Source organism: Charadrius vociferus, unplaced genomic scaffold, assembly GCF_000708025.1.
Source record: "Charadrius vociferus isolate BGI_N301 unplaced genomic scaffold, ASM70802v2 scaffold636, whole genome shotgun sequence".
In the NCBI taxonomy this organism is placed as follows: domain Eukaryota; kingdom Metazoa; phylum Chordata; class Aves; order Charadriiformes; family Charadriidae; genus Charadrius; species Charadrius vociferus.
In genome coordinates, this window is record NW_009649189.1 from 1,065,717 (window position 1) to 1,077,197 (window position 11,481).

General features: G+C 50.2%; 2 protein-coding genes across 2 annotated transcripts in view; both read left to right on the forward strand.

The window, feature by feature from the left end:
* MTMR4 (myotubularin related protein 4) overlaps nt 1–4,571 on the forward strand; it is a 25,469-nt gene extending 20,898 nt beyond the window's left edge. The window contains exons 13-18 of the mRNA XM_009888876.1: nt 608–778; nt 901–1,055; nt 1,419–2,664; nt 3,040–3,150; nt 3,428–3,516; nt 3,928–4,571. Of these exons, the coding sequence (XP_009887178.1) occupies nt 608–778; nt 901–1,055; nt 1,419–2,664; nt 3,040–3,150; nt 3,428–3,516; nt 3,928–4,105 (1,950 nt within the window). The 3' untranslated portion in view covers nt 4,106–4,571. The remainder of the gene's footprint in view (nt 1–607; nt 779–900; nt 1,056–1,418; nt 2,665–3,039; nt 3,151–3,427; nt 3,517–3,927) is intronic.
* Nucleotides 4,572–6,555: 1,984 nt separating this feature from the next.
* Nucleotides 6,556–11,481, forward strand: part of HSF5 (heat shock transcription factor family member 5) — a 33,105-nt gene continuing 28,179 nt past the window's right edge. Inside the window, exons 1-2 of the mRNA XM_009888877.1 lie at nt 6,556–6,603; nt 6,946–6,955. Of these exons, the coding sequence (XP_009887179.1) occupies nt 6,556–6,603; nt 6,946–6,955 (58 nt within the window). The remainder of the gene's footprint in view (nt 6,604–6,945; nt 6,956–11,481) is intronic.

Sequence of the window (11,481 nt, forward strand, 5' to 3'; positions counted from 1 at the left end):
ATTCCTGACGTACCTTTGCTGTGTGGGTCCAGCCCTGCCCTTCAGTTGCGGTGTTTTGACCTGGTTCTGTGTGTGTGATGCTTTTGCTGGCCTCTCTTTGGCTGCCTGCAGTTTCCTCCTCCTCCCAGCGGGTACCACAGACTCGTGGTACCTACCAGATTGCACAGTGATGAAGGGTTTATATTCTCTGGTTTCTTTGAATCGCTTCTTCTCTGGGTCCCTTTCTAGCCCAGTGAATTCAGATACCGTCAGCAGTACTGTTTTGATTAAAAGCCTGATTTCCATATCTCAGAGCAATATAAGTCAGAAACATTTTTAAAAATAAATTAGGGAAACAATAGGTATTAATCTCTGTCTCATCAAATAATACAGGTTAGGGCTATAGAGGGATGGGTATGGTATCAGCTGACTGTTGCTTTCACTGTAAGTGATTCCTGTAGCTGTCCCCTCTCTGTCCTGCCCTGTGTGGCAGACAGGGCAGCAGTAGGGTCACGGGCTGGGTAGGAAGTACATGAGCCATCCCAGAGGAGCAGAAGATGTTTCCCCTGTAGACATGAGACCCCATTTCCCAATGGTCCTGACGATTGTTGCCCCTCTGATGCTGCAGGTGAAGCTGGTGCAGCACACGTATTCCTGCCTGTATGGCACCTTCCTCGGGAACAGCCCCTGCGAGCGAGAGATGCACAACATCTACAAGCGTACCTGCTCCGTGTGGTCCCTCCTGCGGGCTGGCAATAAGAACTTCCACAATCTTCTCTATATGCCAGGGTCTGAGCAGGTCAGTAGAGCTCCTGGCCCAGCCCTCCAGGCTCTCCGCCTGCCGGGCACCAGGGCCTGTGTGGGGAGAGGTTGGAGGGGTTTCCTTTTGTGTTCATCTCTGATTGTAACTGGTTGTTGCAGGTGCTGCATCCAGTGTGCCACGTGCGAGCGCTGCATGTCTGGACAGCAGTGTATCTCCCAGCTTCCTCGCCACATCCTCTGGGACAGGATGATATGGACATTTACCTGCCCCCTGGATCTCAGAGCCAGGAGTTCAGTGGCAGATGTTTGGACAGGTAAGAGCCTAGATCCCCTGTCCCAGGTTGCCTCCTACTCACAGGCCTTCCTTCCCTCCTTGCTCATTGTAGTTCCTCTGTTCTACCTCCTGTTCTCACCTTTCCTGTGGAGAACAAGAGCTCTGTAGCATCGTGGCAGCCACTTGGAGAAGAATGTGTGCAGCTCCCTGCTGCCCCTAGAAAGGCAGTCTGCGCCGGCCACGCAACAGTACTGTGCATTGCGGCTCACGCTGCTGCACCGCCCCTCCCCACCCACCCCACAATCTGCAATTAAGAACAATTCCCATCCCTCATTTCAGTTTCAACTGGATTGAGGAAAGTTTCGGGAGTCTGTTTTGCGATTTGTTTGCTTTTGGGTTCTAGATTACCAAAGACGAGATCTATGGATGACCTGCTCTCAGCCTGCGACTCCAGCAGCCCGCTGACCCGCACCTCGAGTGATCCCAACCTGAATAACCACTGTCAGGACGTGCGGGTGGGCCTGGAAGCCCGGCACGCCACTGCCGAGGGAGCCGAGCTGCACTTGGGCGAAGGCAGTGCGGTGGCTGCGGGAGAGAGACGGCAGGTGGAGGAGCAAGAGGAGAATGCTTCCTTGCAAGCCAACAGCACTTGTAGCAGCCGTGCTGAGCACGAAGAGCATAGCGAGCAACTGAGCAGCTGGGCTTCTGTGCCAGCAGGCAGTGCCTCTCTGGAGGCAGAAAAGGGAAAGGGAACATACACGGAGGAACTGGATGGCAAGTGTCCAGCTCCAAATCCTTCTGGACAGGAAAATGTTGACAGGATTTCCACCAGTTCCAGAAAGCAGTTAGAAACTGGTCCCCAGGAACCTTTGAAGGCCACTGGCATGCTGTCCAATGGAGGAGGCTGTCCCATGAGGAACACCACCTGCCAAGACATTCCCAGCCAGGTGTCCCTGGCACCAAGCGCCCCTTGCCAGGAGATCCCAGGTCCTGCCCTGGGCATCCCCTGCCTGGATGAAGACAACGGCAAAGGCGATGCTGGAAGGAGTGTGCCCTGTGAGGAGCCTGGCCGGCTGGGGAGAGTCCCGCTGGAGCAATGGCGCAAGCCCATTTCCCAGAGCCAAAGCAGCGAGTTCTCCTTCCTGGGGACCAACTGGGACAGTTTTCAAGGAATGGTGACATCGCTCCCCAATGGGGAACCTGTGCCCAGAAATCTCCTCTCCTACGGCTGCTGCAGCAAGAGGTTGAGCGGCAAACCGCTGCGGGCGCCGGGCCTGTGCCTCAGCGGCCAGTGGTCTGCAAGAGAAGGTGTGAAACCCTCTGTCTGCTCTGGCCACGTCGGCACGCATTTTGCAGGCCCTGCAGGGAAGCCCAGCCGTTCGTGGCTCCCCTGCCACCTGAAACAAGCGTCTGGTCCCAAGCACGTGCCACCAAAATGTCCATCTCCTGTGCCTCCTCTCTACCTGGACGATGACGGGCTCCCCTTCCCCACGGACGTGATCCAGCACAGGCTGCGGCAGATTGAGGCCAGCTACAAGCAGGAGGTGGAGCAGCTGCGCAGGCAGGTGCGAGAGCTGCAGCTGCGCCTGGATATCCGCCACTTCTGCGCCCCTCCGGCCGAGCCTCCGATGGACTACGAGGATGACTTTGTAAGTAACCGCCTCTAACGCCCCAACTCCGGCAGCGCGGTGATCCCTGCGCCCCCCTCCCATCGCCCTCTCCTACCCACACCTCTCACTCTCTTACCTTTGGAGTGGGCAGTTAAGATCGTTCCTGTGTTTCCTCAGCGCTGTTCCCCTCCTGTCCATGTGCTGTGTCCTCATGCCACCCAGAGGTCTCTCTGCTTCTCGAGGGCCGAGCAATGGCTCCTTCGCGGTCATGAGTGCTTTACCTCCCTGCATGGGGAGCTGTGGAGCCACCCACGTGCCCCTCACAAGCACCAAGTGTGGCCAGAGTGGGGAATGCCCTCGACCCTGCGATTTGAGGCTGCTGAGGGGATCTGTGACTTCGTCTCTTTTTTGCAGACATGTCTGAAGGAATCGGATGGCAGCGACACTGAGGATTTCTGTTCTGATCATAGTGAAGACTGTTTGTCAGAAGCGAGCTGGGAGCCTGTTGATAAGAAGGAGACTGAGGTACGTGCCCTGTTATGGCAGCTGTAATGCAGCAGGAGGGAATGTTTCTTTGCAACTGACTTTGGTGGTTACAGCAGCAGAGAGCGGGCTGGAAGCTGTGTCCTTTAACACATCCTCTGCTGCTGCTGTGACCGATAGGAGGGGACCTGTGGGGTGGGCTCCCTCTGAGCTAGCCTCTGGTGGTCCAAAGCCACATCCCAACCTGTGCTGGGGTCCTCAGACCTGGTCTTTGTGGTGTTACAAACTTAAAGCTGATGAGGACTGGTGTCTGCCCTAGGTCACGCGGTGGGTTCCGGACCACATGGCCTCGCATTGTTTTAACTGCGATTGTGAATTCTGGCTGGCCAAACGGAGACATCACTGCAGGTAAACAATATTATCCCTGTAGTTCCACTCTTCTTCTCAGCCCGTTTCTCGCAAACCTCACAAAATGCCTGGCTGCGATGTTTGTTCCCTCCAGCTCCCAGGGGAAAGTTTTAGGTCTTTTCTTTATTTGCCAGGTGTCGTAAATTCCCTGTGGATTCCTATTCCACATTGTTCTTGTTTCTATTTTTCCAAGGCCTTTGATCCTTCTCCTGGGTAGTAATGCCCATTAGTCCCTTCTTAGTGGTAGGCAGTTAGCTGGCACTGGAGACCCCAGTATAGACTTTAAGAAACAAGCTGACAAGTTGTAAGTAAGGCTGGTACTTTGCCCCTGAGTTGGGTCATTTGCAGTGGCTGAAGTTCTGCTGTGGTGTTCCCAGCTCTCTTTTCACTAGTTTTCTTGCTCCTCGACAGGAATTGTGGGAACGTGTTTTGCGCTGGTTGCTGCCACCTGAAGTTGCCCATCCCTGATCAGCAGTTGTACGACCCTGTCCTCGTTTGTAACTCCTGTTATGACCACATCCAAGTGTCTCGTGCCAGGGAGCTCATGAGCCAACATCTGAAGAAACCCATCGCCACGGCTTCCAGCTGAACGCCAGACGAGGGACCTGTCTAAGCCCAGCCTTTTCTCTCGTGGGTTTGAAGGGTGACTCTGCCTCCACTGTAACTGTGAAGGCCGTTGGTGCAACACTTGAACACCAAGCTTGAATGCGCTGTCTTCAGCAGTCTTACTGTCAGTCTGGAGCAGAGGAGCTCAGATTAGAGTATGGTATGTGTCCCCACTCTGGTACCGGTGGGCCCGTACATTGTAGTCTGACGACCTAGGGCTAAAGAGGGGATTGCAACCTCTTTCTTTTGTGGGCTGGAAAGAAATGTTTTCACAGATATTGCCTGTGCGAAGTACCCCCAAAGCAATAGAAAGGCATGTTTAGAACCAACTTCCCCTTCAAAGGCAGGCTGCTGTACGAGAGGGAAGAGGGCAGACTCCAGGTGGTACCGAGTGCTTTGGGAGGGCCTCAGCCTGGAGCAGTTCTGTAGATTCTCTTTCCATGAGTGTGATTTGCGATCAGCTTGGTGAACAAGACTCATTAGCCATCACTAATCGATTTTTCTCTTGAGTGTTGAAGAGAAATTCACTCTGGCTGAAAACGGGTCGAGCAGATTTCGCCCGTTTTTACGCTCCGCTGGGATCGGTGAACGCACTTGACTTTGCCCCTGACCCCCAACACTGCGGGGAGACGGGAGATCGGCTTTTTCACTTCTGCTCTGCCCGTCTGCTTTGTCTGCGGTAGTGTCACAGCCTGGTGCTAACACAGGAATGGCACCCTGATCCTCTCCTGGCATGGAAACAGAACTCGTGTTCCTGTGTTGCTCCTCCTCCCCCTTTCTGCCCTCAGCTCTCCACTTCTTACTGCTCTTTATCCTGAAAACTTGATACCTTGAGGGTATAGGCCATAATGTGTTGTTTTACCTCCTGGAATGTGCTGTCTGGTGTATGTGAGGGTTTCAGTCCAAATGCTGCTATATATTTCTGTGCACTTAATGTAACCCGAAGAAGGGAGAATGAAGCATCAATACCAAAACGGGGGTGGGGAAGGACACTGGCTGACATAGACACTATGGTCTGTGCTTTTCACTTTAGGATGTATACCCAAGCTACAGCGATAAATGTGACCTGTTCAGTGGTGGAAACAATCTCTGACTTGCCCCAGCGCCACCTAAAATGCCTCTCGAATTTGACTTCTTTTTTTGTCTCCCGTACAGTGGTCAAAGTTCAGAGTTGCCAACTTGTAATTGCCTCTCTACTTCTTTAAAGTAGAGAGGAGGAATCTCAACTCATTCTAAGGAGAAGGAACTGGGTTTAGAAAGAAAGAAAGGCTTAGAAAGAAAGTGGGTTTCAGGTGGGCTTTTAATCCCTAGATCCCTCGGGGAGGATCCATCCTGCCTCCTTTCTACGAAATCTGCAGATATTAATGAGGAAGAAGAGTTTGAAAGTGGGGCATTTCTTTGCAGAAATGCAGGTTTTCTTTCCAGCTAAATGAAAATGTCTGAGATATTCTGCACCTCATGAGCTGAGAGTTCATACGTGGCAGGGGGGAGGACCTGTGAGGACATTTGGTCTACTGACAAGGCAAAGTACTCTATCCTGTTGTGATCTCCCTGATTTTTTTGCTAATGGTTTGTCATCTCCGTCGGAGGGAATGGAACAGTGACCCTTTCCTGCACTTTGATATGTCAGCCTCTGGTTTTGTAAATCCCAATAGTGCAAGCAAAGCTAGCGTCATCGGAAGACCCTGTACTTACTTGGACTCTGCTTCTTTTCCATACTGGGAACAACCAATACGGCTTTGGGAAGAGAAGGCACCTTGCTTCAGATTCTCCCCTGCCTTGTACCTTGCAGTCGTTGCCAGACATGGAAGAGTGACCATTGGGCTGGCAGAAGAAACTGGATCTGCTCCTGTTTTGCACATGTTGGAATGACTGCAAGCAATAAGGAAGCCAGAAACTAGGTACTCCTGGCCCTTCCATTCAGGCCACTAGTCCAAACTGCTTTTAGCTCTTGTGAGTTTCAGCGTCACAATGTGCTGGCCAAAAAAACTCTAAAATCAGTTTGATAGCATTGTGACAAACAAAATGTGCTGTACAACTCAATACAGTCGAAATAAAATCTCTATATTAGTGCTGCTGTGTTGGGACCCGTTCTTTCATTTGTGGTGAATTCTTCTTGCACAACGTTTCCCAGGCTGCTGTGACTTACTGCCTTTCTCCATTGCTTAAGGTATGTTAGGAATTTAATATGCCTTCTCACAAATGAGAATCAAGGGTAGGACACACCTCCGAGGCACTCTGCTCTCTTCCAAACAAACCTTCAGCTGCCCGGGGTCCCAGCCCCTTCCAGCCTGTCCCACAAGGACTCGGAGAGGAATTTTTCTTTTCCAAAGAGGAGCTGTTGGGCAGGATTCACTGGCTCTTCACCAACATATCTCTACTGCTTTTCACCTGGTAGGTTGTGTGGTTATGCTCCCTTGTGCAGAACGACGGATGGGGACTGTTGTGCTCTGTCAGCTTGATGCGCCAGGGGCTACGTGGGTAAGTCACTGTTTGTGGTTGAGCTGGAGAGAATCTTCTAGAAAGCCTGTCCTCAATTTAAAGCATCCAGGGATCTTAAAATTGAGCCAATCCTTGGTAAACTACTCTCATAGTTGAGGTCAGTGTTCGTGTCAGACAGGTAGTACCTAAATGCCTTGTTGTATTAGAAATGTTAGGAGCAAGATAGCTTGTCGCATTTAAAAATTAACCATTGCTCCTGAAAAAGTCACGCAAAAGAAGGTCATCGTTGGAGGCAATGTTGCTGAATATTAATCACGAATGATGTTTTCACAAGAAAGGACAGTCTACTGATTAACTTCCAGGCTCTTGTCGTCTTGGCAGGCGGTGGAAGGTGAGCTGCTGGGACCAGTGTGTGACCCGTTGGCTTCCCATCACCAGCTGGGACCATGCTTCGGCAGGATTTCCCTGCTGCACCCAAAGCTGAATGTAGGCATTTTGCTGAGACACTAGTGATTTGTAATGTCAGGCTGGCCACGCCAGCAAAGGGCACTATTGAGCACAGAACAAAGCATTATCACTTAAAGAATATAAAGCCATAATTTGCCGAGACACTCAGCCTGAGGTAATCTATACGTGCACTGAAATGTGCCTAAACCGAGCACAAACACCGAGATCAAAGCCTTCCCCTATCAGTGCGCTAACTGCCCTGAATTCTTAGCAAATTAACAACCGGAACTGCTTATGATGTACCATAATATCTCATCAGCCACTGAACAAAATAAACACAGATTTAGTGAGAAGGTGTAGTGAGAAGCCAGGTCAAGCTTGCCATGGTTGGTATTATTCAGCTGCGAAGCCGTTAATAGATAATGCCAGAACTGCCGGGAATGTGAAGAGACATGTCAAGCTGTGGTTATGAAAGGAGAGGGGAGGGAGGTGACGTGCGGCCGCCTTGTCAACCCTGCGGTGCTGAGCGGGGGAGGGCTGAGGGTGCGGGCTTTCCGAGGGGGCGCTCGGGGTGTGTCCGTCCATTCGGTTTTCAGTGTAAGAGAGAAATAGTATGTTTCTCTCCCAAAATGTTTGGATTCTGTGAAAGTGAACTTTGGGCACTGCCGTTTGTTCATGGTACCTTGGGTATCTCTGTATCTCAAAAGTTAAAATTAATGTGCCAAATTGGCCTTAGATATACAGGATGCATGCGTCTTTTGTTTAAAATCATCACTTAAAAAGTTGCCCAAAGCAGCACACGACTTCAATCTCACAAACTTTAGGCCAGTCATGCCACTTTACTCTCCCACACAAGCGTAGTTGTTCCTGATGTGTTTGTACGCAGTTCTTACTGAATGCCCAGGCAGTTCCGAGCCCGTGTCCACCTCTGGGTTGACAAACCGGGTGCTGCGTGACCTGGCTGGACTGGCCCACGCTGGTGGAGTGCTTGGGCGCGGTGACAGTGGCCTGAGGGTATGCCTTGGCTGGGGATCTGCAAGCGTTGTATTCATCGTTGCAAGTGCCACTGCGCTTTACTGACTGTAGACTGTAAAGTACTCCCTGATACCTTCTAATAAAATTGTCTTGTTCAAAATCAAACTAGAAAATTTGATATAGGGGCAAAGAACAACATATCTTCACTCGTAGTCAGAAAAAAAAATGCAGATTTCTTTTAATTTAGATTTGCAGAAAGACAAAATTTTTACTTTTTTTTTTTTAATGGCTGCAAAGGCACTGGCCAAAGGAAAGCGTTTGGCACAGCTGTGTCAGAAATAAAGACTAATGTGTGGCTTAACAGATTCAGGATATACACTGTGCAGAGCATCTTCCTTTTGAGTGCGGGGTAGGTAAGCTATCTGCTAAAATAGTTGATTTTAGTGGTATTGAAAGGAGGGAGGCACGCAGCATCACAGACTTGCAACAGGTGAGTGTTCGAAGAGAAACACATTTAATAGAGTCAACAGAGCCAGAATTCCTGCGTGGACCTGCAGTTCCCGATTGGTGAGTGAATTGCAGAGGCAGCAGCGGTGCCGCCGGACCCACAGCTGCGCGTGAAGGAAACCCAGGCCATGGGGAGGAGAGAATTTGGGAGGATTGCGCTCCTGACCTCACTTCAGAGCCACAGCATCATAGTTTGAGGAAGAAAGAGTGAACACTGTAGGTCAGCGTGGGGCTGGAAGGGTGAGCGAAGGCTGGAGGAGGGGATAAAAGCACGCAAAGAGGTAGTGAGGAAGCAGCAGCAAGGCTGGCTGAAAAGGCTGTTACCTGTAAATCCTGTGCAGTTCAACAGCTTTTGACTGAGCTACACCATTTCTTGCTAAAAAGCATTTCATTATTATTGATGCGTTCCAAGTGAGAGGAAGCTTCCAGTGTTCCCTGGAATGTGTTGTTCTGGGGAGCCCCTGCGCTAAGTCTAAGGCACGAACAGTTTGGAGGGTGATCTACCAGGAGAGCTCGAGGGACCGTTACCTCTTTTGTCACCAGCTAAGTGTCCTCGCTGCTCTGAGGGGAGTGTCCCTCGGCCAGCCAAGTGTCCTCGCTGCCGGTGAGCTACCAAGCTGTTCCCTTGGTGCTGTACCTCCTGCAGCACCCACCGTAAGAGCGTGTCTCATCTGACCTGGCGCGAGCAGCGAGGTGCTGAAAGGCGTGAGCCGTGGCTTTGCTGGGAGCGTGCCGCACTCCGGATGCTGATGAAAAACATCACTCTGTCTTTAAAAAGTCATCTGTTTTGCAGCTACGGGCTCAGCTTCAAAGTACTGAAGGAAATGCTTAGAAGGGACTTGTTTCTGGGCTTTAGTTTCAGGGTTTTTTTAGTTTTAGGGACTCAGTCTCTGCATCGCGGTTGTGGCCTACAGAGCACTGGCTCTGCCCCCGGTTACGGACGATGTAATGAAAACCTCACCTGACTGCGACTACCTGACAGCGGGACTTGTTGCACTCCTGCTGCACAGGAAGAGAGGGGAGAAGCCTTAAAGCGCTTCATTGAAGCAATGCAAAAGGTAATTTTTTGTGAAGTGGACTTTTTTCTTAATTTTTCAGGTTTGCGTTCAGTATGCTTTTCTTGAGTTTTGGCTGTTTACACTGAGCAACCATTACGTAATTCTTAAGAGACTAAATTATTACTGAGAAAACAAAAATGCAAAGCCTCTTGGGAAGGCGGTGGCACGAGTTCACTAGAATTGTAGGCCATTAATTCCTTGGGTAAAGCAACCTCCTCCTTTGGTGCAGGATTTTAGCTTTGATGACAACGCTGACAAAATTTCTGCTCCTTCCCGCTGACTCAGAATAATGATAAATGTGCTCAATCTGCCAAAGACAGGCAGAGACTGAGAAATAATCAGCCAGTCTGCTGAAAAAAGAGGCAAAAATAATATCCTCTGATCTCTCCTTATCACTGTTTTTCCTCGTCCTGTTTCCTGTTTTACCTGTCTGCTTTAAGTGGGGAACTCTGTTAGCAACCCCACCCAAAATATTTAAGCTAGTCAGTCTAGCATCTTTTTCCTCATTTCAGCTATGCGGAAGAGCAGAGTGATTTTGCTTTCAGTTTACAAATAGGAACAGTTTCTCATCAGTTTATTCAATTCTGTCCCCTTTCCAAAACTTCCTGCACTTTCACTTGCCTCAGTGGTTTGGGGCTGTGCTGTAAACCAAAGCAATGAGGATTATTTCAGTTAAAGAAGGGGTTTGGTTTTGCGCCTTCTTGCTAAGAAATCTTATGACAACTCTAAGATAATGTATTTAAGGCCAGGAAATATACAGGTGCTCGCTCTTCTCACTTCTTGCTCCGAGTGCAGCCAAGATAGAAGAATGTCATTTTCTTCTTCTGTCACTGCTGGTGGCCCCTGGATAGGATGCAGAGAGAGAGAGACAGAGAGATTACCACAAAGCTCCTTGCTGCTCTTCCCCTTTTGGTTCACAGCAGGCTTATGTTCTCAAACAGTAAGAATAGTTAGGCTAGGCTGGAAAAAAAAAAGTCCCTGTAGTCTGCCTCTAACAGCAGAACCCTGAGAAGAGTTCGGAAGGACAGACGTGTACTAGGACGTCTCAGGTACGAACCCAGAGCTTCCACCACAGCACATTTTGAGGACTAACAGTGACAAAGGTGCTATATTAAGAGCCTTTAAGGGCTATATTCTTTGTGAATATAGCTAATTTCCCCCAACCAAGTAACATTTTGGTTCCCAAAACATCCCGTTGCAATTAGTTCCCCAATTTCCCTCTGATTACGTACCTGATTTGATTTCTTCTATCTGATGTCCTCCATTAGTCACACTCACGTTCATACTACCTACAATTTTACTACCTACCTTTTTATATATATTGAAAAAAACCTCTGAAGATTTCTTCAGTATTCCCTTCTGCTGAAGCTAGTTCATATCCTTGGTGCTGATTTTCTCCATCCCTTTTTAACTCTACCCAATCTGTTCTGGAACTGCACGCGTTTGGGTGTTTTTAGGGCAAACACGACACTTACAATCCCTGATTTGTTCTGTGTTCCTTTTCCAACCCCGTCTAAACTCACTTTCTATTCCCTTTTGCTGACTGCCCGTGAACTTTAAGCTGATGCTTTCCAACATGTGCTCCGACTCCATCCTGTCTTTCCCGAGTGGCTGTTGGCCCTCTGCGCCCTCCATGGCGTGGGCGCCACCGGCACTGACCACGGCGTGGGCACCGCGGGCACTGACCACGGCGGCGTTGCCCCACCGCCCGCCTCTTCCCCAGGCCCTGGTCACCAGTGGGCCCACCCGCGCTCCACCACCGCGCGCTCCTCCTGAAGAAGTGAGGACGATCAGCCGAAATCGCCTCGCTCACCACCACCCTCTTCTCAAGATTATTACTCTGTGGGATGTAATAATCCCTGTTGTGAGCCCCCAGCCCTTCAGTCCTGCTCCTCTCCCCCCGGCAGCCCCGAGCGCGGCCCTCCGCCCG